Raw genomic sequence first — 26,537 nt, 5'->3', positions numbered from 1 at the left:
ACAGGGTCTTGTAACTTCTTTCTGAAAGACATTGTTAACACAACTTGCTTTAATGTAGTTCACTAATTAATAAGAACTAAAAATCCTTAAATGGAGGCTTTGGGTGACTGAACTCTTGAAACTATCTCATCCTGCTGAGTTCTGTGCAGATGATTCTTTACAGGTGATTTTTTCTTTTCTTTAAGATGCCACTGGATGTTATAAGAAATGAGTTGTCCAACAGTATCCTGTCCCTGCAACCAGAGCCAGAAATCCCACCAGAACTGCCTCCTCCAAGGCCACATGTCCGTTGCTGTTGACTTGTTGCTCCATACAGAGTGAAAAATAGGAGTGGGAGGGTAAAGAAAGTATCTATAGTACTCTGCACTACAATCATTTGGCAGTTTCTTGTTGCACTTTGTTATTCGAGTCAGAGCTACACACTAACTTGTAAATATGCAAATATGCAATCCTGTGTAGGATTCAGCTATATAACATTTAATTATTACCCCTCTCCCTCACAATGATGTTTCATTCATTGCCCCAGTGTTATAAATACTGTACAGTTGGTTGGGATTTACCACACTTCCAGTTGAGGAGGAGGAAAAGTTAAATCTATACCTATTCTTGACATAAATGTCGTAATAGTTCTTGTTATTATAAACAGGCAGGCAGAAGCTCTTCTGGTATGAAGATAAGTATATGGTGCTTTGCTAACTATTTTAAAGACAATTTTTTTAAAACAGAGGACTTTATGTACAAAGCTTCCATAATCAGCATTATGTTTCATTTTAATGTAGTGAAAACATTTTTGGCTGTAGCATCCTCTGCTGACTGGATTTATTGAAAGCTAAGTTTAATTTTTGGCAGCCTTATTTATTTTGTTTAATGCTGAACCCTTTCTTTGTGTACTAAGACATCACATCTGGTGCAGATCTAAGATTGCACTCTCAAATTGCATATATAATTTTCTGCATAAGCATAAACTTAATTGCAAGAATCAATTAGTTTAAATAAAAGAATGGAGATATATTCAAGCTCTAAAAGAAGGTATAAAAAGCAATGCTGCTGTCCTAGACAAATTCTTTAAAAAAAAAAATTAAGGTAATGCATTTTCCTGTGTTAAGGAATATATGTGTGTATTTGTCTGGACATCTGTAGGGTTGGGGGAGGGGAAATTAAGGTGAAATGATTTTCTTTCCTAATGGTGGAAAATATTCCCATCAAGCAAATACTGTGTTAGGTTTTTGTCTGATAATGAATTTGTGAATTATATCTTTGGTATATCTTTTATTAAAATGCACTGTTTAGTTTAGCTGTGGTAAATCAGTAGTTACATATTTGAATAACTTGGTGTGTCCTGAATGTTGTGGTATTGAAAAACATTGTGGTCTTTCTAAACTAATGAAGTGCAAATAAAATTTTGTATTTATGAATGACAGTGGAACTGCACCTGTTATTAGAATGGCAAGTATCGAATGATGGGTAAAAGGTAAAATCTAGAATATGTAACAACTCTCGTTTTAATTTCCTTACTATTTAACTTTGACAGTTCCTTTAGGTCTAGTTAAAAGAGCAGCAAGCATTAGTTGTTCACCTTGATACTTGCTGTCTTGAGATGACCTAGCCCAGCCGATATCTTCAAGTAGCATGTGACTGGTTGTCATGCTATCTTAGCAGGTGGTTGCAAAACTATTAATTACACTGGCAACACAAATATTAACCAGTCTTTTTCACACTACAGCTTCTCTACTTCTCATTCTCTGGTGCTGGAACCATTTTGTCACCTTTACCGCTCCTCTAGCCAAAACACTGGCACTGAACAGTAAGCTATACCACTGCCTGAAGCAGCTTCTCTGTGTTTTATGGAAGGAAAAAAGACACACAGAACTGTAAACATTTTAAAAAGTAATAATAAAATTTTTGATCCCTTATTTCACTGAGTGAGCTCTGACATTCTGAATACAATACCATGCAGGTCTTTAGCACATTTTGATTTAGACTTACAGATTAAGGAAGCATGGTTGATATTTGTGCTTATGTCTTCTGCCACCTTGTGCCTAAACAGTTTGCTTTTTTACATAGTAAACTTATGGTTTACTATCATATTGATAAGATGAAATCAATTTCTAAAGCACTTGTAGGATTTCTGATGACACTGTGGGCAATAGCAGGGAAGGAAAATTTATGGAAACCGAGTTTTAATTTGACAACCATTCTATTTTAGCTGATTTGTTTTTATATGTACTTAGAAACTTGTGATTTTTTTTTCCTGCAGTTTTTGGATTTAATAAAAATTAAGAAATCTGACTTAGATAAACTTTCTTCTTGTAATTATGTTCTGTTTGTATGTAGGTAAATTGGGATTCCAGTCTCTTGTATCAAAAACGAAAAATCATTGCATTTGAGAGACCTATTTATGTAAGAGTGCTTGTATGTACTTATTCATTGGAAATCATAAAAAGTTCAGGAAAATTGTTTGCTTCAGATCCATTATGATATGATCCTAAAGTGGGTTTTGTCTCCTGATTTGTTCCCTGCAACTTTTACGTGAGTCAAAGTTCATTTACATCCTAGCAAGCATTTGCAGTGTGGTGTGGAAGGATGGGTGTGGGGGGGGAAGTATTATTGCTTTCCATTTCCTCATACAGAAGTTCATCTGTCAGCCCAACCCTTGTTGACCTCTTGTGATGGACTCTTAGAATAGCCTGCACAACCATTAAGAGATCACAGGAGGAAAAAAAAGGGAAGCTGAGAACTAGCTGCAGTTATAGATCTGTTCTAGCTTGTGCTAGCAGATCATGGTTCTTCAGGAGCCGTGGTTAGAAGTAACCCATTTCTGTGCTCCCAGGTGTTTGTGGAAATGGTTTCCTTCTAATACCAAGCCCAACATGCTTTACCACTACGCTTGTCAGATGCTGCTAGGTCCGCTAGTCCCTGGCAGTTTCTTCATGCTGACAAAAATACACAGCAGTGTCTCTTGATAATCTAGCATAGCAATTAGAAATCAAAGAAGTGTCTGAAATAGGATAGTAACGTCTGCTCCAAAGTAACAGTGGTTTCCTGACTTCCATGAAAAAATGGTGGGTGGGTCATGGCCATGTAAAGGTGTTTTGCCACTGATTTCAGTGCAGTTAGGATTTAATCCAGTAGGTGACTGAAATGGCATAACTTCAGTGGTATGTCCAGTTAGTACTGTGTGTTCTACCAAAAATTAAGTTCATCTCTATCAAGAGACTGATGTGATACTCGATTGTTTCTGAAGAGTTTTAGATCTGCCTATAATGGACATTCAACCAGTGGGCTGAGTTACCAGGTCATTTCTTTATAGATGAATAGAAGGAAAGTAGGAAGGCTGGAAATTTTTCTTTTGTGTAGTAGTGAGTCACAATACAGAAAAAAATGAAAACTGTTGGCTTACTAGCACATCTTGATTTACTCAATAGGTGTCATGGCTATTTCCTCAGGACTTGTACGGTCATGCTGTGTGTGCTGCAGGAGCAGTGGCGGTTGCTTCTCCTGCTCACCAGATCTTTTGCCTCTTCAGAACAGAGATACACAGCTGATTTCAGCATTTGCTACCTCTAAAGAAGGAGGAAGAGAAGGCGGCAGAAGAAAGGACTGGGAGTTAAAAGCCAGGGTATGGCGACTTTCTAAAGCAAACTTAGGACTGCATGTTTGTGCCATTGCTGGACGCTTCCATGTTCCTTCATTTATGTCAATGCTTAATTTATGTCACTCTACTGAAGGAGTAGAAGTTTTTGGCAATGAAGGCTTTGCCTTAATTGGTTTGCATTTTTGTCGTTATTGTTTGTGAAGGTGATGCTGTGAACTGATCACTACTTGAAGTGCTAGATTTAAGCAAGACTGGAAATGAAGTAGGTCTAAATGTGTGAAGAATTTCTTGCGAATCCAGTTAGCTTGGAAGCCAATAGTTATCTTATGGACTACTGTTATAAAGTTGCCTGAATGGAGCATTGTGATCCTTTTGTTCGATGCCTTTACCCCTCTATGTGTCTAAATCTCAGTGAAGTGGAAGATTTATAGCAGCTACATTTCTGAGGTGGGAAGGTTGATAGGAAAAGTGGAGTACAGCAGTGAAGCTAGTAAAGAAAGAACATGAACAGAAACTTTTGCCTGAAGAGGAATAGGGAATGCGGATCATTTCCAGCTTGGTTACTTTCCTGTAATGAGAATCCATTCACACAAGCTCATCTCTGCTGTTGGTGAATGAAAGAAAGGGATTGCTCCAACCAGCATGAACTTCTCCCTTCTTGTGTCTGTTTTTTATTCAGTGCAAATAGCAGTAGTTGCACTGAAGCAGAGAATCCTATTCCTGCAATGAAAACTTCTCATTGCCATACTATTGGCAGGTATAGTTACTTATGGGAGAGAAGGAAGAAATCTTTGCACTCTATCTTTCAAATTACTACTGCTGTTTATAAAGGCTCTTGACTGTGCTGATTGCAGATCTTCCTTTTAAAATGGTATAAGTGGATCAATTCAAAATGTTGATTAGGCCTTAACTTTGTGTGTGTGTGTGGAAAGATGTAAAACCACTGCGCTCTCGTTTTAAAAATGTTGAATTAGCCTTGTCATAACCAGTCGTCAGAATGACTGCATTAAATGTAGGTTTTATTCACCTATAACTGTGTTCTTCTTTATATTTCAAATAGCCAGGGTATGATGGTGGTATCCTAATAGGTACACTGGTCTTGAATGGGAGCTACAAATGTGTCAAAGAGCCAGAGTTCGTTTTAGGCTGGAACAAGAAGTTTTCAGTACTGTGTGTTTTTGCAGCGTAGCTTTGTTTGTTTTGTTGGGGCAGACGCACTGATGGAAGTTGTCCATTAGGGGTCACTGAAGCTCCGCCAAGGAAGAAGTCAGAGACCTCTGCTGTAGGGTTAGCTGCTGCTGCTTTCTTCCTGCCCAGTAAACGTCTGTTGCCCAAACTCCTTTTTCAGAAGCAGCAAATGAAAGTATAGTGGTAGTGAATAGCTGAGGGAACTGAAAATATGCCTAAAGAAATGCATTAATGTGTTGCATTGATACCAGGAAATAATTATTTGAATGTTTAAAAATAGAATATTTTCTTTCTGTATTCAAAGTTGTGTATGCTTAGGCATCATCTTTGATAGAAAGGATACTTTACCGAATTTCTAGTGATCTGTATGATAGATGTAACTTGTTTAGTTGTACTTCTTGAGTGCCTACTTCTATAACTTCTTTAAAAATCATCAAGATTTCATACCCACTTGAGCCTTTATTTTCTAATAAATGAATTGAAACGTGCCCCCTCCCCACAATGTGATTTATACTTCTGTATTATGACTCCTAATAGAAACACACGCACACACATATATATTGCTTTAGAATTGCCTCTAAAACCTGTTCTTTATGCTACTAACTTGATTAGATGTTCTTGCATGAAATTATTTGTACTTCCAACTCTGGCCGCAATATATGTGAATGTTTCTGGTGAAGGGTGTTAATCCTTAAAATCACAGAGGGCAAATTTTGATTTTTAGAGGCATTTCAGAGGTCCAATTGTTTGTTTAAGGACGTTGTTCTGTCATAGAAGATCACAGGTTCAATGCTATTAAAACAAATTTTTTTGTCGGTCTGGGTAAGTGCCAGCTCTAACAAAAGAATCAAGCTTCCTGTGGATCCCAGCAGATAGGAAACATTTAGATCTTATTTTATTTATAATCCTAATTTTGTATTTCCTGAAGAGGATTTTGATCTCTCAAAAATGAGAATTTGTTTGGTATTGGCTATGATTTTTTTCTTATGAGGAAATGAAGATGTCTTTTAGATTAAAATTGTTGTTTTCCTTTTAACCCAGAGCCCTTTATCCCATTCTTTAAATGTTGTGCATAGGAGTTGTAAAATCTACCGCGTGTGCCTCAGTGCTCTAGCACTCGAAGTCCTTCAGACACCTTCGCTAGCTGGGTCTCTAAAAGCTGGCTAGTACTCAAGCAACCAGTCAGTTTTCTCTCTCAGGGATGGTGATGAAAATTCCCAGCAGCTACGTGAGCACAGGCTTTATGGAATTGTACAGGCCTGCATTAAAAGTGGGGAAGAAGGCAGTAGGTCAACAAAAATCCATTACCTGCCAAATTATAAAATGACTTTATACTACAAGCTTCTGAACATAGTCGCCACTCTGTGGAAGATGCTGCAGCTGCTGCTGATGGGGTTTCTGGTGGGATGTCAGGAGGAGGACGAAGTCCAAAGAGCTCTGATGACCACCAGAAAGAGGAGACAAACATCCATCTGCAGCCAGTGGTGACCCACACATAAGGGAGCGGCTTCCTTTGTTCCAATACAGTTTTGAATTTTTTAAGAATGAGGAATTAGAAGGGATGGCTCAGACTGCTTTAACTCAGTCCCCCGTGATTATAGACAAATGTAACGTGAAGTTGCTGGTTTTTTCCTCACTGCTATCTCCTACTAGAGAAGGATTAAAATAAAGTACATTTTTTTCCCAACTGCACAGGACAACTTGATGATACTTCTGCTGTCCCTCACCTGAAGTATCTTAATAGCGCAATGGATTTTTCTTCCAAGAACTGGTCTGATCAATTGCTTACAATTTTGTAGACCCATGTGGGTTTGATACCTGCAATGTACTGTGGTTTTACAGTGTAACTATATGCTAGGGGAAAAAGTGCTTCTCTCTAGTTTGGATCTATAAGCTTCTAATTCACTTCATTCCCCATCTTTCTCCTAGTGGAAGAAACAGTGAACAATTGTTTCCTTTTTACCTTTTCGAAGTGACCTGTAATTTTAATATCTCTTAGCAAGTTTTTCCATCAGTCATATCTTTTCTAGTCTTGACAAGTCATAATATCTTCAGTTGTTCCTGTTATTGAAGTCATTTCATTCTTTTAAGTGTCCTTACAGCTCTCCTCTGTACATTTTTTTTACCTTCTTTTTTCAAGAAGGCTAGGATTGCTTTCAAAAATGTGTTTTCTGCATAAATGTACACAACTTTTTATCATTTAATCAGGAATTTATTCTAAAAAGTACTGCTTCTTTTATCCTGTGGCATCTTAGTATATCTAAGAGCCTTCAGGGAGGGACATGGCTGAGTGGCTTTGGTAAATCCAGGTAGATTACATCAAGTGGATCTCCCTTTTCATGCGGTCTGTGATGGCTGAATATCACAGATATTAATAGATCCCTAATATCGTTTTATTACGTGTCTTCCTTGATTACAGGATTTACCAACCACCCAAGATCAGCATCAGTCTGATGAGCCTTAGAGAGCTCTACTCAGTGGAATTTGCATGGCAGTGCAGACAAGATTAAGGAAAGCGCAGGCAGGTTGCACTGTTTCTGCCAGTTTAAAAAGCAGATTGAAAGCATTTTAAAAGCAGTGCAAATCTCCATGCTGACACATTTAAAAGTTTAAACTTACTCTTGCTGATCTTGCATGATTAGCATTGTTCTAAATAGAAATCCATAACAAAATTACTCACCTTCAGAGGTTCCTGTGAATTCTAGGCATCCATACAAATTATCTGATAGCAACAAAATAAATCTTAATTGTAATCAGTTTCTTACTTTCAGAATCCTGTTATGGACAAAAAGGGGAACATACCTCATATACAAAGCCAAGAATTTATTGTTGGACTAATTGCAAACCTTTTTTAAAATAAAATGCAGTTGCTGTGATTAGTCCAGTTACTATATTTCACTGTCCTCATCATCTAACTACATCTCTATTTAAAAAGTCAGTTTAAACTTGCGCAAAAACACATGAGCACATGCAGACTCACAGGGTAGAGTGATATCAGTGGTGGGGTTTGCTCTGGTTCTTTAACAGGAGGTGTGTGATATTGGTGACTTCTTCACCACCCTAGGTTACACTGGCGGCTGTTTTCACATTTCATGCACACTGGCACGTTGTGTCCTCTCTTAACTGGTCTGCAAGCGTCTTACAATATACAGTGCATTTTGCATGTGTTGGATTCTTCTTCACTGTTACTCCTGGAACTTATTTTGTTCTTATCTGTACTTCTCTTTCATTGACTAGTGGCGCATACTTACATCCTCAGCATTATCCTGAGCCCCCTCTGTCATCCGCCCAGGCCTGTGTCTGTCTAAATCACATCCAGGGCCTTCACTTGGGAGGCCTATGCTGTCATAACTTGCCTCTGTGTAACTGCAATGTTCACTGTGTCATTACATATGAATCCTTAATATTTCTTTCTACATAGAGACGTTAGTGATGTTTATTGTATAAAAATCAGTATATTGCATGGTTCAAATAAGCTTAAGTGCACAGACTGGGTGGTAGCTGTCCGATCACTAGAAAAGCTGCTTTGACATCTGAACAAGCTAAACCAAAGTTTCCAGTCGGGCTGAGACGAGTTCAGCCAAAGCCTGCCAAGCCTCAGCTGTGATGCCTTGCAGAAAAAAACACCTGGGAACTCCATGAGCCTAAACAGCGTGGTCTCAAAAACTAAGGGAAGAAGTACCTAGAAGATGCATCCAAAATACCCTGCACCCCTTTTTTTCTATCCCAGAAAAAGTCTTATGTCACAAAAACTAAAATGATGATATATTAACAGGCAAAATATAAGAACTACACAGAAAAGTTCCTGAGCAGAAAAACAAAGTATGTGTGACTTGCCTTAGAGAGATGATGGCTTGAAGAAATCGTAAGTCTCTTTAGCACTCACAGTTACTCTTCAAAAACACTTGAGGGATCTGAGAGGTCCTGGAAAGTTATATTCATGTCCATCTCTGATCTTCAAAAGAATAAGAGAACCTGAGTCAAGTTGACCCAAGTCAAACATCTGATTTAAGAGGCAACATCATTTACAACAAAACTGTCAGTGAAAAAATCATGTTTTAGATCCTCTGTCAGTTCTTGAAAGGTGTCATCAGATTAAAATAGGAGAAAGTGGTATATGCTTATATATATGCTGTGGCTGCTATGTCAGTCTGAACAAGTAGCGAGGTCCAAAGTGAGCAGATCCGTGTGCACTTGGTGCTGGGGCTCTGCCACAGGCACATTGCTAGGGAAGGGATTGCTTTGCACTTGCTGTGGTCTGGCTCTTTTTCTCCTTCTCCTTCTCCTCCTTCTCTTCTTTTCTTGTTTAGTTTCCTGTAGAAGAAATCCATTTCCTCCAACACAACTCTACCACATGAACTCTAGTGCAGTAAGAGGGGATGATCCTAATCTGAATCGAAATACTCCCATAGGCATGTCTTCTACGGGATCAGAACCCTGGTGATGAAAGGTCTTAAGTGGCATTTTGTATTTCCTGGAGCATGTTCTACTAGCAAAGGGAGAAAGAAACAAATAGGGACTGGAACCAGGAAAACAAACAAAACAAGTTGAAGAACGTGAGAAGAATATGAAGTCACATAATAAATGCACTCAGCCAAATATTGAGATGTTTCCGCAAGCACTGTGATGAGATACGTAATGTAGCAGTAAGAGGCCAGGGTCATCTATACTTAAATTAGATCAAGCTTAAAAATGCAAAAGCTCTATCCAGAGGCTTGGGAAAAATACACTGATGGTTTAATGGGAGGGAAAAAAAAGAAAAGAAAAAAAAAAGACACAATGTAAAAAGACAAGTGTCCTTAAAACTAAATCTCATTTTGCTAGCTCCAGTCCTTATTTGTCATGTCTTGATCCCTTTCACTACAGTTGGAGCAAGATGTACTAGGCTATATAAAATGTAACCAAACACCTTGAATTATGACTCTGGGAGGCAGGGGGGAAAACAAGATCTGATTCTGTGGTGAAACCATCCACCAGAACATGCTTTTCAGTGCACAAGTCACAGTTGCATGCTATTAGCTGTAAACTGTAAACCTACGCTTACATAATATTGTAGTTCTTGCCACCGTGTTCCTGATCATTTGCGTTTCTTTAATTTCTGCACGTGCTGCTTTATGCATGTTCCCTTTTGCCACTTTGCTACTTGTTGTCTGTGCGGCGATGCCTTTTTCTTAAGCGTGCAGGATTATCTCTCAGCACTATCTAGCACTGGGTGGCATTTGCATGCTACTCTTATCCAATTCAATTACTGGCTGTCCACAGGGCGGTAATTGCAGCTTCAGGAAGCTAAGGTTAATGAGTAAATTGAGTTTTATGTCTTCCTGGGTCATAAGATACTGAAATGTGTTTGGATAGAACAGATTTAAATTGTTGCAGTTGTGCTACGCTGTGCTAGGAGCCCATGAAGAAAGTTTAGGTGTCTGCTGAAATTTAAAATATTGCTGATAATAGTGCTAAAAGGAGGATGGAGGAGAGATATCGTCACCAGTTAAACCCTTCTTTTCCCCATTAATGCAAACACCATGCAACGAAGTCAATAAGACAAGGAGGATTACAGGTTTTCTGCAATAACATCAACTTCTGCATGCATTGCACAACTCTAAATAACTTGAGTAAGTAACTCTTAATGTTTGAGAGAGAAAAGGCTTACAAGAGGGTTTTGACTCAGGTGGTAGACAGTTGACTCCAGGTTCCTGCCAATATCTGAAGAGGTCAGAGAGCAGTTATAGAGGCACAGAATGGCTGAGGCTGGAAGGCACCTCTGGAGGTCATATCTGCCCTGATTCACTTGGGGCATTCCTTGCCTTGTGCTTTCCTTCTTCTTTTACATCCCAGCTGCCTCCTTTTGAGTGGCTTCAGTGATGGTGACCAGAGGGAGCTGGGCCTGTTGCCTTCCTCCTCTGCGTACGAGACGCATCTGGTCAGCCTGATCTTTGATCTCCCTTGACAGCTCTTCATCAGAAAGCACGTCTCAGTCATAGCTAGCACCTTGACCTCTCTCCCCAGCACGTGGCCCATCGTGTCCCCTTCTTTCTCATTTAACTCCATGCTGCAAAGGAAACGGCTGTTTTAGCAAAGGCTTGCGAGCTCAGTAACCATTTATATGTACTTCAACTGCTCAGTGTGTTTGGCCGCTCTTGCTTCTTGCTCTAGGCAAGAGAATTAGAGGAGCATCTGGGGAGAAAACAAAGAGAAAATGGAGACTGGATATGAGTACATCACCGGTAGATTGAATTTAGATGAGAGTGGAATTGGGGGAGCAAAGGGAGAAGAATTGCGACTAAAGAAGCAGATATTAATGAGATACTGGAACGGGAAATTGTGCTCATTAGTATTAAACCAGCATTGTCAGCCTGTCAGATCAAGCGGGGGTGATGCCTACTTTGTCAGCACCAGCTGAGCTGAGCTGAGCTCCTGGTGTGCCCAGATGAGCCATCAAAGCGGTGTCTTGCCAGTCAGAAACAGTAGCAGCGCACCGTGCAAGCTGCACACAGGCATGCCCCAGCACCTACAAAATAGGGTTAACAGGAGCCTCCAGAGCACTGGTGGATGTCAGAGCATGAGGCTTTACGGGATTTCAGCAAGGGAGGATAAATTAGGGATTGTGGGGCAGGGGAGAAATAAATCGGAAAATTGTGTAAGAGGCATGTCTTGGGAATATAGAGAGGACAAAAGTGGTGAGAAAGTTCAAATGGAGCATTGTAGAAATGGAGGTCCTGTGGAGTACAAGTAGGAGGCAAGCAGCCCGGAGTGGGATGAAAACTATTGAAATGGGAGGAAAAGGATTAGAAGGGGTGGAGCGGGATGGGTAAAAAAGAAGAAAGAAGCAGACATTGAAATGGAAGAGAACCACTGGAACAAATGTTGATACTATTAAGAATATACTCTAGGTCTTGCCAACAAAATTATTAGTTTATCACTGGAAGCATCTTTCAACTAGAATTTAACTGTACTTACTTTTGTTGTTTCTGAAGTATATATGTAGGGCTAGACCTCTACTTTTCTTAAAACCGTGCCAGTAACAGTAGCAAAACCTCTTTTTCTAGCATTGCAATATTTGACTTGACATCCCATCTGCTGCACAAGACAGCAGAACTGAAAGAGAGATGGATTAATGTAGATAAGTATTTTCTGCATGGGATAAACCTACATAATGCCATTACATTATACCTTCTTATTCCTCCCCTGTGGATACACAACCACCTAAACATATGTGAAACACTGTGAAAATGCTGATGCTAATCAGAAGGGCCGTGTCCTTGACCATTCACCTCTGGCAGAGCCATAAGGAATTCCTCAAATTCTGCATTGGAATTATAACTGCATTTTCTCCCATTTATTTGTATTTTATGGTACTACAACACAAAAAAAAAAAAGGTCTCTCTTGGCCTTTCTTTGCCCCGCCCACCCCTTTTTTTTTTTTCTTAATTTCCAGATAATATTGCCTATATTTCACAATTAGCATGTGGTCAGATGAAGGTGCTCTTTCTTAATGACTAGTAGTTATTTTCTAATAACCTTAATATTTCCATATCTCAGATGGATGTTGCTAAGGGAATGACTACATGAGTGCTTGCAGCTGTGTTCAAAACATAGTACAGCCAAGCACGGCCGTGAGTATGTGTTACACACCCAAAACTCAGTTCCAAACAGTGTTGGGGCTGCATTTCAAGAGCTCATTTTAGTTTTAGACCTCTCCATGAAAACCAGAATTCTTGTTTTTGCGTGAGTAGTCAATGTTAAGACCCAGATGCAAGGTGCCTTTCCTCCCACTGAAACTGTGGGTGGAGATCTGGGTTCACATCTGGGTTCACAACTTTACTAACTGTTCTCTGTTCTTGGCCAAAGAAGAATGGATTGGGATTGGGATTGGGATCCTGAACCTGCTGAATAAGCATTTAGTAAGGTTCTGGTTTTGTCATTATAGACACAAATTTCAGATCTGGGGTTCTGACATGTGCGGAGCTCTTTCTAAGGCTATCTGTGATTATATTAGCTCATGACTGTAGTCCTGAAGAGAGTGTAATTTCATCCTCGTGTTTCAAAAGGTTAATCTCTTCTCATTAGCAGTAAGAGGTCATATCACATGGTTAAAAAGTAAATAAATAACATACATCTGAAATTCCTACTTGTGAGCAGTGGAAAAATGGAGTGAGAAGGAGTCATCGCGCCATACACTTAACTCATCTAAATCTGAGTGCTTAAATCATGTTCCTACACCAAGTACTTCTCAGGAGAGAGATCTCATCTCGTTCACTGTTAGGAAAGTCAAGAGAGATTGTGCTTATAATTGATATATCAAAATATTTGATTGTATTTGATTATGTATCAAATAACTTTAAAGGGGCTGTGAGTATCTCTTCTTCTTCCCAGTCTTCAACTTCTTAAGCTGCTAACTTACTGATCCTGCTGAACTTTCAGAAGTACACCAGAATGTCTTCTCTTGGGCCCTAGATAAAACATGACCAACGAAGAAACTTCAAGAAACACAGAAAGGTGATTTTTTCAGGAAAAAATCCAGAGCTGAAGAGAAGGAGCTGCAGGCGGGCCCACAGCCACAACAGGAGCTGCTGTGGCGGGAGCTGAACTGTCAAAGCTTAACGAGCAAAACTGGCCGTGCGTTTAATAAATGGGCTGAAGGACCAAAGAACATGAGGTTTTGAAGACGTAACTACAGGCAGTCTAATTGTGGTGGAGGAAATGATGTATTTCCATGAGGGAAAGGCACGATTCTGGCAGAGCCAGGCGAGAGGTACCACAGAAAGGGCTGCCGAGCCCAGGGCCCATCCAAGCAGGTGCCAGCGTTTCCTGTGGGGCTGTCAGGGACCCCATGCTGCTGTAGCTTCACTGCTGCTGGCTTCAGCAGCCCCGAGGCCGCAGAAACCTTTCATCTGGCTCTAGGTAGATGAAAGCCACTGCAAGTATACCTAGCCACGCTTGTAATGGCAGCTTGGATTACAGTACAGGTATCTTGTAAAATAGAAGATCTCGACGACTGATGTTGGGATGTGGTTATAAGAATTACAGGCTTTCCCAAAAGCACCAAGGAAAACAAACCAAATGAGAAACCCATTGATTCTTCTGTTCTAACCCTGGTGACCAGCTGCGTCAAAATACCTGCCAGGAGCCAGTCCACAGTAAAGGAAACCCCATGTGCTGGAAGCTTGAGTTCGGTGAGTCGGCAGGAGGCATCGGAAACCTTCGCAGATGAGAAAGGAGGTAAGGAATGTGGCACTGGCCTCATTGTCTCTCCTTTGGCAAATGACTAGCTCTCAGAAAGCATAATTAAGGTTCTGTCTTTAAAATGAGATTTCCATTTGCTCCCTAAGGTTTAAAAATAGCAAAATGATTTCAGCAATTGATTACGCTCTCAGCTAAATTAAAGCATGGAGGAATTAGAAGTTGCTTGTGTTGGTTTCTCTTAGTAATGGACTGTCCTTTTCTTCTCGCCCTTGCAGCAGGACACTGCCCTCCCAGCCAGCTACAGCATGCCAGAGAGGCCAGCCATCCACCAGTGGTGCATGGTGCTCAGAGTAAGTTTTCTGATGCTTTTTGATTCACGTAATATTTGGGGCCCTTAGACCAGTTTTACCCACGGGCCTGCACCTCCTGACCTTTCTTGCCTATGTGGTCTTGTGAAATGGAAACCATTTTGCCTTTATGGACATTTTTCACAGCACTTTAACTTGGCTGGCTCCAGTGGAAATCCTCTAGAATTGCACTGCTGTGATCTGAACCAGGCTCAGGGGATCTACGCGTGTGGGTTATGCATTGCTTCAATGTATGTGGGCAGTGTTGTCCTCTGACTCAGAAATATCTCGGTCATGGGAAAAAAATAATATAACAAATAATAATTCACAGACATCGCCTCTTTAATGTTGCCTGACATTTGTCTTAAAACAATGGATTGGAGAAATTGATATTGGATGTACTGGCTATTGACATTAAAAGATTTATCATTTGTCTCCAGTGAAGGCCATGAATGACAAACCCATGTTTTATCGCTGTATACTAATTGGGCAGCCATGTGATTAAATACTCCCTAACTCAAAAGCATATCACCTGCTCTTGATATGACAGCAGCAACAACATATCTGTGTACTGTGATTCTGGCACAGTTTCAGCCCTTCCACAGAACTTGAATCGTGACCATATATCCCAGTTAGCTTAGGCTTCAGGCTCTAACAGCTCACTGTGAGTAATGAGGAGAAAGCAATTTGATTAGCTGGTGGAGCTGACTACAAGGCACCTTCGTTACAAAGGAGGCAAAAAAGGAATAAAGCTATGCAAAAAGGATTAAAGGTATAATAGCAATAATAGTATCAAGCTGCATAACAAAGAAAAACGTTTGCATTCAACTGAAACTAATATTTAATAGATGGCACAGTGATGTCCATGGCTTTGTATTCTTCTGTTTTAATGATCTTTACCACAGCTGGAGGTCCTTTGTCTTGTCCCTTTCTCCTGACATCAGCTGGAAGAGAGGGAGATGAAAACAAGGGTAATTTCCCCATGGTCACTGCTTGGCACTGTTTCTGCTTTGCTCAGCAGTGAAGTGAAGTTTAAAGGATGAAGTGCTGTCACTCAAACTGATTTTTCCCTCCACCCTTTCTTACCAGGGTTAACCACTCGGCTGGTCACCAAGGAGACGCGTGGCTCCCTTGCCCATCTTATTGCCACCCTACAGCCTCATATTGAGAACGTCGCCATAATCTCATTAAGGGGTTGGATTTGCCATTGAAGCTTGAGTTCCCATAACAGGAGGGGAGTGGACTAATGCAATTAAACAAATTAGCGTTTTGAGCCATTGCATGATATTTATCTAATGCCATCAGAAAAGACGAGGTAGTTTTCTTTCTCTGATGGAAATGTTAACAAAAATAAAATAAAATGCCCCAATAGCTTTCCCTTATGTTACGTTCAGAGAAATACTGTAGCTCTGTCTCAGCTGTAAAGGCCTTTGCATATGTAAAGATAATTATCCACTTGACTGAAATCCCGAATTGTCTCCCCCTCTTTTTCACAAGCCTCCCATCACAGTGGTTCTGGTTATTATTTTTAGCTGTGTAACATTTGTGGTGTTAAAGGTAACGTAGGTAAAAAAAGAACTTCAGAGACTTTAAATAGTAACTAAATTATACTGGTTCTGTATCCTGGTGTGGTTTTGTGCCTCTCTTATGGTACGTTGCAGCGGATACTGGATCAGAACAAAGCTCCCATTGGTTTTCAAACTATTTTAGTGTGAAATGTTTTTTAAGTGCTATGAATTACTATTTTAAAATATGCCGACTTTTCTGGAGATAAGGCAGGCATATTTAGTAATTCAGTAGAAATGTAGATTATTAAATGCCTGAGGCAGAGCTTTTCTGCCTTTTGTCGTGGGGTTTCGAGGCTAATCCAGTTCCCTCCTCCCTCCCTCTCCCTGCCAAGTAAACAAAGCAGCAAAGTGAACTGTAGCAAGGATCAGGAGCCATAAATCTTCAATATCCTGCCATGTGGGTTTCAAAGGCAACGTATTTCTCCGGGAGCCTGGGGGAGGGATGGGGACAGCCTTACCCTCCTGCAAATGCTGCTGCCATTTCTGTCGTCGTGTCCCTTCCTGGGAAGGTGGACTGCTGAGTGACAGGGAGAGGACCCAGGAGCCTCTTATGCATATCGATTACCAAGGAGCACAGGAGGCTACACCGCTGGCTGCTTGCTGTCCTCAGCTCCCAGTAAGAAAGGCAGCGATACCGAGTGCATTTCAGTAGATGTTATTGTGCTGTCACTCCTGTTCTCTCAAATAAATCCCAGTCTGCTACTGGGCGCTACAGGCAGAAGGACTGTGAACATGGTTTATTACTAAATAAGGGCATTGGTTATAAGCTCCGCTTCAAATAAAATATGGTCTATCTATCCTAAGCTGCTTACAAAATAGACATATATTATGTAGACAGCATACGTAGTCCCAAAGGATAATGTAATGTTAGTGGTCTTGCCTGAAAACATAAGTAACCTCAAGACTGAGTCTGTACTGAGAATATCTGTCACAAACTTAAAGGTAGAATACAGTACAGATATAATGCTGTGGTTATTTGAGAAGCATCATGGAGGTAAGTATTTCAGTGGTCACAAACTCCAAATGTTAGAGCTGAAGCACAGAAGAGAAATGTATGTGCTAAAAGAGAAAAGACGTGGCTGAGCCTTACAAACAAAATGAGCTCGCCCCTATGATGACAATTACCATACAGTATGGATTAAAGTATTTTAGTATTTATGGTATCAGATTGGATAACAACATAAAAAGGGGGAGGGAGGTTAATGCTTTAAAATATCTTTTCTCCTCCCAGTACCATTACAAGATAGAAATAAGGAATGAATTATTTCCCCATATAAGTACTTACGTAACATCAATATAAAGTAATTGTGTTTTGCCTATTTATTTTTTTCCTTTTATCATGTTTGGATTTAAATGTAGCCTTAATCCTGCATATCCTGCTTTGAAAAGCTTAGATCTGTAATGTGTTGTGTAGTAGTCTTTAAAAGGTTTCGCTGTGCCGTGTGTGGTAGCCTTGAGTTAACAGTATAGATTTCAGTTCTTCATAGTTTTGCTTGGATAATATTCTTCATTTCACACAATGTAAAAACCGTGAATATAACTAAGATTAAAAAAAGATAATAATACCTTTATTTAGTATCACTTATTAGATGAAATATGAAGTAGTTATGCAGCTTTATGGGTAAATTCACAAAGACACCAAAGAATATAAACTAAAGCATGCCATCCAGTAAAGCCACGTTAAATCCTATGGATTTTTCCTGTATTCAAAAGAACATTTACCAAGCAGTTGAGACACAGTCTGTGAACATGGGCTGTAGCTTAAGAGCTGATCTCTGAGATGGCGGGACTGTTGCAGTGGGATCAGTACTACATGAGGTGAGAGCAGCAGAGCTTGAGTCCAAGCCTTCATGGCTGTGGCTGTGGTTCCTCCAGGAGCATAGGTTACCGAAGGGAACCCTTGGCTCATCACATGGAGCAAAACCATCAGATGTGGAGGGGCAAGTAGCTGACTTTGATCTCACAGTGAACATGGAAGAGTTGCCTGCACTCTGTGCTGAACCTGCCCGTGGTCTCTACAATCACAGCGATTAGCCAGAAGAGCCACTGATGTCTTAGCAGAACTGTAAAACGATTTCTCTTGCTATATCCCATGCACTTGGTAAAATTAATACTACATACATGGAAAGGGAATGTGTTACTCCATTTTTGAAGGTAATCTGAGGGGATGAAAAAGAGGTCTCAAAAGGTGGTTTACACAGCCCACCTCAGCTACAGGTCAGGCATAAACTATACACCAAAAATATACAAAATACACACTTTGCAGCTGCATCTCTGCCTCGAGATGGTTTCAAACCCTGTGTGCTTACAGCATCTTTCCTGACCCTAATCACATTTTGTGTGTTGAAAGGAGCAGGAAACATGGGTAAGCCCATGAAGATGGGAGGATAAGACCTTAAGAGTTATGCTGCTGGCAAGAAGTATTTGAAGAGAGAAGTGACCTGGCCCGGAGGGCAAAGGTGGTTTTGATACTCTGGATGAGTAGGAGTTAGATGTGAAGGAAGAGCAGGAGATAAAGAAAGACACAGGCGTACGTAAGGGAAACAGCAGTAAAAGAAGAGAAACTTTATGCCTAGAGCAAGTCTGCCTTTTTTTTGCTCTGGGTGTGGATTTCTGTCATGCAGTCACACAAGCACAATAGGTGTTTGCCCACACTGCAGGATTCAGTTATATCTATTTGATCTCTTCTGGAGATTGTTAAAACTGTGCTCGAATTGAGATGATGAACTCGTTTCTTGAATGGAGAAAGTATGGTGTACAGAATCTATAATTAAAGCAACTAAAGAGACTTTAAAGTTACAAATGATGATAAGCTTAAAAATAATTAGTGACAAGTGCCAATTTAATAGATGTTTAAGATCTTCCTCCTGCTTCAAAGTACAGAAGTGTTATAAAAAATAATGTACATCTCCGGAGTGTGCCACTGCAGATTCTCAGAAAAGTCCAAAAGAAATGAAGATACAACATGTGTGGCATGCAGAAGCACTGCAATATCCCAATACTAATATCTGTTGATACAATATCTATATATCTAATATCTAATACAAATATCTGTTGAGAGGCAGCAGAAAGGATGAGTCAGGTGCGTATTGTTCTCCACTCGAGAGATGGCTGTCATACTGTAGTGCTTCGCATTATTGTTCCTTGCATATTACTGAAGGGAAGTGGCCCCAGTTTTAATATCAATACTTGGTCTGAATAATCCCACACGCCTGTTTTTTGGGAGAAGCAACATTGATTCCCGTAGAAAAGGCAGAAGTGACTAACAATGAAACAGAACAGGGTTGAAAAAAATGATAAAAATAATGGACAATAAGGGATCCTTTTACAGGGAAGGCTCTATTCATGATGCAAATGATACAAAATTCTTGCATCTGTGACAGTGAATTAAAAAGGGGAGGTGGCACAAGTATAAACTTGCCGTTGCTAAAATGGAGCTGCGCTGCGGTGCTGCCATTTACTGCCACATTAGGCTGGCAGTCCTCCAAACGCTGCTTACCCCTAGAGGGGGGGCTGGCTTCTTCACCACTTAACACAGAAAACAGAGGGACATCCTGGGATCTGCAGGGTGGGTTTGTCAGAGGGAAGCACTGTCCTGAGACAGGCAGCAGCTATTGCACATGGCCATGGTGTCTCATAGCCTCCTCCACCCCCTTCCTCCTCCCTCCTCTCCTTCTCCTGGTTCCTTTTTGTCCACTGGGAAAGGACGTGCAAAGTACAGGTAGAGAGAAAGGTACGAGTCATTGCCAGGCTGCACTGGGATAATTTTCCAACTATACTGTAATAGGAAGTATGTCCTAGACCTGGTGTGTTTTTTAATAATTGTTGGAAGGCAATTTGATTTGTAAGCCCACTTCTCTTTTTCTCATCCAGATTCTTTCCTTTTTCACCACAATTTTGCACTTTGCAATGTGATGCTAGATTTACAGAAATCTAGTTTTATAGAGTATCATAGAATATCCCGAGTTGGAAGGGACCCACAAGTATCATCGAGTCCAACTCCTGGCACCACACAGGTCTATCCAAAAATTCAGACCATATGACTAAGTGCACAGTCCAAATACTTCTTAAACTCTGACAGGCAGTTTATAATCCAATACTAGTTATCTATAATGTGTGCCAAAGCAGGGTTAAAACAGATCTTTTTGAAATGAAGAAAGGTTGAACAAGTTCTTCTTTCCAAACTATTCTCAGCACACACCGTTAAAATGCCCATTAGCCCTAATGGCTGGGGTTTTAAATACCGTTGACCAGCATAGTTTTCTTTCTTTTTTAACCCATAGAATAGTTCATTTTTAAAAGCAAACTAACGTTATGTTCTTAACTGTGGAAATCTTTCTTGGCCGTCCTGATAAAAGGACAACACTGAAGAAGCTCCAGTGACAATAGACCAACCATTTGGGGTCCTGTGAACTCCCTGGGGTTCTCTGCGGTCTTTCTCTGAATTTCCTTTAAAAACACCATTTTTACTAGGATTGAGTCCCCTCCATTCAGTATTTACTCATATAATTGTCTAAACCTCATTTGGGATTTGTTAGCTTAGTTTTCCTGAGTGCTGCTAAGTTCTGATACAGAAAATTCTGGTGAGACCCATCTTGTACAAAACATCAGAAGAAAAGCTGATCCATATTCTTTGCCTTGTAATTACATCTTCTACTCTACCATACATTTCTCTTTCACTTTCCTTAATTTAGCTAATTTTAAACTTCTTTAGCTAATTTTTAAACTTAAATGAAGGGTGCTCCGGGGGTAAGAGCACAGAAATCAGTTTGCATTGCTGTTTCTAGATGCGACCAACCTGGAATTAGGAGTCAGGGCATGTGTTTTGAGGTGAAATGGCCACAACTAGCTATAAGCAATTTGTAAATTGGGAATTATTCATAACAATTATGTTAGGAATGACTGAAATAAGTAATGAATTTTGGAAAACCATAAATACATCTTGAGCAATTTCCAAACATAAACAGAAGCTAAATATACTTAATACATTTTAGAAATAATTATTCACTCAGCTCTAGTCCCCAGTCTTGCATGGGTATAAATTTAATTTACCACAAAATTGTCTATTACCTAATTTCATTAAGGTCTTCGTACAGCCCGTCACAGTCCTGAGCTATCAGCATAACATTTTGCTATTGGCAAATTCGGTGAATGTGGACATCCACTTCCTGTTATAAATTGTTAATAAATAGATTGCAAATGACAATTATATTGTGGTAGTCCTTGACAAATTCAACAATTAACTGCTTTCCATTTTGCCAGTTATACCTACATACTTCCCACCTTGCAGTGAGTTTTCAGCTCTTTACAAGATGAATCGTCAACAACCCCCAGAGACAGCTTTTATCAAAACTCTTCAGAAGATTTTCAGTACGTTGCAGCTGCTGTTTGCCATGCATTTCATAAACACTTGGTATTTAGAAGAAGGTTGGCCGTTGTATGACGGCACTGTTACAAGAAAGACGTCAGCGTGAACTCGTAGGTCCTCCCAGACCAAGCCACATATCCAAGAAACTGAGCTGTTGGATTATTTTGTCTCTAAGGCAAGAAGACCTTCATATGAATATTGGATCAGTTATACACAAGTAAGGCATTCAAATACATTTAGCATCTTAAGACCAGTCAGTGCTGGCACCACTGTAGCATCACCGCTTCAAATAGAGAATATTAGAGCTTTATTTCCATTACCAGGCAAGAAATTGAATGAAAAGATATTTCTTCCTTCAGAAGCTAGTAAACAGAGTCCAAACACTCTTACAAGACAAGCCAATCCGAAAACTGTTCTTCCTCACCTGTTTTTCCTGCACTGGCATGTCAGCATTTTTCTGAGATGAACCCTACAAATGAGATGTGGGAATTAAATTATTTATTAGATTATATCTTATTCTTTACAAAATGTGGGCAGTTCCTTGTACTAGCTAACATATGGAGCAGCTTCAAACCAGCCAAAAAAAGAAGAGCCCCAAAGTGTTGTGAAGCCATAACAGATCTGTCATTGTCTGATTTTTGAGTCTTTGTTTTCTGAATTCTAATCATTCAGTGTTAAGGACATTTCTGCCTGGTTATGCTACAGATCTGGAGATATGTTTTTGATCTTAAAACGTGTATTTATATGTTATTATTTATTATTTGTTTTGTTTATATTTATATTTATTGATCTGTGAAAATATGTTTGCTGGCCTGAAAATATTTTTAGTGAATGTTAACTCCCTGTTTTAGTGAAAAACTTTATTGTTGGACCATTCGTTACAGTTTAGGGAAAACTGACCACTGTTGGTTCTGCTACTGATCAGACAGAAGCTGTAATACACTATGAGACATGTTGACAAAGAAAGCAAAGCTTTTCTTCGACTTCTGACTAGGCAGTGCCAACAGTATTTATTTAAGATCACAAATTGAAGTAAATGGCTGATTTCCTAAAAAAGCCTGGAATCCTGAACAGACAAGTAATACTATTTTTGGAGATTTCTCTATGCCTTTGTACTTCGATTGTGCTTCCGTCTTGGCCTTGCAATCGGTGGTCCATCTTCCAAGCATCCCTCTGGCATGTGGAAATCCACCTTACTTGCTTAGAGGTCTCTCTGTGTCAAGATAATAATTCCTACTCATTAGCTTCTGCTTCTTCCAGGCCTTTGGGTTTTGATCCGTAGGCACTGTCAGGTGGGTGAGAGTCTGCATGTTTCTTCAAAATCATTGATTTCTCGACTGGTTGTGGAGCCTGCTCAGATGAGTGCAAACTGCGGGAGGTAACTTTGTGCTTGCCTCAAAGGTGCTGTGTAATCCAGGGCTCGACTGTCCCACAGTGATGCCGTGACGTGCCCCAAGCTTGGATGAGAGAGTCGGAGAGGAAATTGCGTGTGAAAGCACTGCCAGGGAAGCAGACTTCAGTAATCAGCTTTCCTGAACCCCGGCAGAACAACAGATGCACTGAGGACAAAGCCACTCCTAAACCACCACAGCCAGAGTGTTTGTGAGAAGCAATTGTTTTGGGTTGGTAGAGACAGAAAAAAACTAGGGAGCAGCTGTCTCGAAACCCAGACTTAAATCAAAGACAGCTACAGCTTTGAAGGAACTAACAGTAAAGCCTGATGTCCTAAAGGTTTAGGATCAGTTGAAGGTAGATTAATTGAAATTACTGGAAAGGGACAAATGCAGTGTGTCTGCCTGCAGCATCTCAGGAGGAACTGAAGTGGCAACAAAAAAAGAAATTTGGATTTAGTTTCTGCTGGGAACAGCGTCCCTAATCGGGGTCAGAAAAGAAGCAGTTGAAGAGGTGATAGAGGTAGGAGGAAATAATACAGTGGGAACAAAGCACTGTGGAAAAATACTGATGCTTTAATTGCTAAATTTGGCACAGATATATCTAGGAAGCTAATCCTATTGAGTGTTTGCTATATTTGGATATTGGTTAGTTATCAGAGGGGTGTGTGTGTGTGCAGAATATGATATTTTCTGCAGCTTTCTTCAGCCAACTGTACATTACAGATGGATAACTTATAATATTCTAAGACTGGCGTTTTGCTTATTGTGAGGTGACACATTCCTTGATGAATATACAAATTAATAGCACTGCCAACCAACAGTCAGCGTATTGGTCTGCTTCCTCGGCTTTTGAAATATGTTTCATAACTCTGTGGAACACTTCTGGTGCTGAGGTAATGTCAGACTACAACTTACAAACAGTATATCCAGTAACGTGTATCAGTTGCAACAACCAGAAGCTGTGAAAAGCTTCTGTCTTCAGTAAATAACAAGTGTAGGACTTTTCCTTCTTTTCCCTTATTGAATATCTGATAAACTAACACTGCGTTTCTGTGCAAACTCCTTAGTGGCTATGAAGGAAGACAGAAAATGCGCTGTTTCTCTTTTGGTGACTCTGATCCAAGCCAGCCTTTGGTTCTCAGTGATTTTTTTTACTTTCTTGGTCTCTCCCTTTTGAATGCCACCAAACATCCAGGGCTTCAAATGTTTCATGGCTTTGAAAGTCTTGATATAGTAGAGTGAGAAAAGAAAGAAAAACACACCAAAACTCAGTAATTTTCAACTGAGCTGAACAGCACCTGTAGCATGTAAGGGTTAATCAGAAATAGCAGAAGTTGTGTTTTCTTTACTTTGAAAGACAGACTTGATGAAATGCAGTAAATCATCCCCTGAAAGTTAAGAAGCTAGAAAATGAGTGGTACACAGTAGTGCTGTGCTACAGACAATAACCATACAAGAACCTAGGTGCTTGCGCCTGCAGTGGTGAGCGGGTGATAAATTCTGAAGTGTGTGTGGGGGTGTTTATTGAGGTCGCAGGTGGTTTGTGAGAGGGAAAAGTACAAATCCATTAACATGGGAAAGTGCATGTTTGACTTGCTTAGTTCTGAACTCTGCACAACCCTGATAGGATGGTATGTGCTGCTTGGTGCTTGAGATCCGGAGATGCCCTTTAGTATAATAGCATGATATATTAATTTTGGTGGTTTCTTTTGTTTGTTTGTTTGTTCCCCCCACATTGGGCATTACAGTTGGCTGTACTATGCACGCAGTCAGACGGGAGGGCAGATTTCAGCCCGGGCAGGGGTGCCCAACCCAGAGCTGGCAGGACAGGGAGAGGGGGCAGCTCCGTGCTCGGGAAGGGCAGGAGGGCTTCATCCGTGGGGACCCGGCATGGGCACCCACATGGGGAAAGCTCTGGTTGTCCGTGGAGCTTTACAGCCAAAATTAAGGCAGCCAACAGGGCTAGGTGCCTGTGGGGGTGGGTGATGGGTTTGGGGGGAATCACAGTATTGGATGAATGTGCTTAAATTCTGCCTAAGCCCTTCTTCTGGTACTGAGGTCCTTTACAGGAGCTAGTTCATGCAATTATTTCTGTTCTCTGATTGAATTCTGGCACTTGGTAATATTGTAACAGTAAAGAACTAAGACTTTTAATAGCAGGGTTTTGTACAAACAAGGAGCAAGCAGTCGCAATCTAGATATGACTCCAGGGACCAGGAATAAAGCTTTAAAAAAGGTCTTTGGAGCTTTGGATCCCCCAAGGACAGAGAGCAGAGGAACAGATTGAAAAAAAAATAGGGAAAAAAAAAAGATTTGTGAACTTCCAATGTCACACATTTTCCTGTTGAAGCTATTCATGGGTTTTGTTGTCAATGCGTTACTGTAACACCTGCTGGCCACTGTGAGGATTCCTCTGGGAGGGTATAATCACAGAGCACAATGTGGCCACAAAGAAATTACAACTCATGATCTGCAACACATAAAGGGGGAATAATGACAGACTCAAGCAGGTATACGCTGTCTTATCCACACGTACAGTCTGGATGGGTGCATTTGTGTCTTCATTTAGCATTTGCGTTAGTTCTGTACACACGAGTGCTCCCTTGCAGCTCCGAGTCTGGCCATTACAGGTCGGCTGCTCTTAGGGTATCATTCAAGTAGGTCTGAAATAGGGATTTGAAATAGGAGAAAATAACAGTTTAGGCTTAGGCTACTGTAAGCTGGGCCGGCTGAGGGACAAATTTACATTTAGATTGAGTCTCTTCACATCTTCTCCAAGTAATTGTAAACTCTCTTGTGCCTCAGCCCTAGAAAAGAATTTAGGGAGCCCCGCACTGCCAAGCTGTGCCTTACACTTTGTAAAACATGTGATAGCTAATCTAAGTAGTCAGGCTTAGCATCTACTTTTCATAATTATTTGTGCAAATACTACTCGGTTATCAAATGTCTGCATAAATTGGACAAAGGATATCAGCACTGCCAAAATAAATTTGTTGTAGAAGTGTTATGTCTGATTATTTGTATTATTCAACCAACACCCAGGCGTCCTATTATGTTAAGAGTCACACAAGCATATAAGAAACTGTTCCCCCACCAGGGAGTGTATGACTAATTTACGATAAGAGACAACAATTGGACATCGCAAGCAAATAACAAGAATGGGAGAGGAGAATTAGGTTAAGCGTGATAGTCGGTGCCTGCACGTTCCTATGAGAACCATCAGTGAGATTTAAGTAAAGGGAAAAAATGGTTTGATATAAATAAATACGAAATATGATATCAGCAGCCCTCACTGGGCATTTGCCTAGCCCAGCGGAGATTTCTGCGGTATGTACTTAGCTGTCATATTAGGGTCCTATTCTCACCCCTGCCATGCCCATTTACGCCACTCTTCCAGGGACCTCCAAATGGCGTTGGACACGGGCAGCAGAGGATGGGGGAACCCAGCCAAGCTGCCGCAGCTGGGCTCAGGCCACAGACACCTGCCATCTGCACCCAGCCAGGCACGTGCCCGGCAGGGGTTCCTGGTGCTGCACGGCTTTGTTACTGAGCGCTTTATACCGCCAGAAAAACCTAAAGGGATCTTGGCGTGACCGAGCATTGGTCTCAGCCGAATGTGTGCTGCTGCTGTATGTTTTCGGTCCCAGGCTATTTTGTGCGAGCATCAATGTAAATGAGGCACTTTATTAAGACGCCTCGTCGGACTGGTGCTGCCTCTGAGCGCAGGGGATAACCAGCCTTCCTGTAAGCTTCAAGGAGAGGAAGGCGCACACAATACAAGGGTAGGCGTTTATGGAGGTGTCTGCTCTCCAGTCCCCCTCCTGATCCAAGGCCACCCTGCCCCGCTGTGAGCTTGTAATTGTTCTGAGCCTGGCTTCTCCATTTACTGGGAAG

At 40.7% G+C, this 26,537-nt stretch overlaps 1 protein-coding gene across 4 annotated transcripts in view; it reads left to right on the top strand.

Moving 5' to 3' along the window:
• The window catches only part of RAB12 (RAB12, member RAS oncogene family), a 45,928-nt gene extending 22,028 nt beyond the window's left edge, over nucleotides 1–23,900 (top strand). Inside the window, exons 6-8 of one of the 4 annotated variants that reach the window (XR_007168436.2) lie at nucleotides 186–14,002; nucleotides 14,242–14,316; nucleotides 15,403–23,900. Coding sequence is in view for 1 of the 4 variants with exons in the window: in XM_048077156.2 (XP_047933113.2) it covers nucleotides 186–299 (114 nt within the window). In the remaining 3 variants the exon portion in view is untranslated. Of the gene's footprint in view, nucleotides 1–185 lie in introns of all 4 variants that reach the window. The other 3 variants (XR_007168435.2, XR_007168434.2, XM_048077156.2) reach the window with 3 other exon arrangements.
• The last annotated feature ends 2,637 nt before the right edge of the window (nucleotides 23,901–26,537 follow it).

Source organism: Anser cygnoides, chromosome 2 (assembly GCF_040182565.1).
Source record: "Anser cygnoides isolate HZ-2024a breed goose chromosome 2, Taihu_goose_T2T_genome, whole genome shotgun sequence".
NCBI lineage: Eukaryota > Metazoa > Chordata > Aves > Anseriformes > Anatidae > Anser > Anser cygnoides.
The sequence above is the reverse complement of the archived record's forward strand: the minus strand, read 5'-3'. Positions and strand labels throughout refer to the sequence as shown.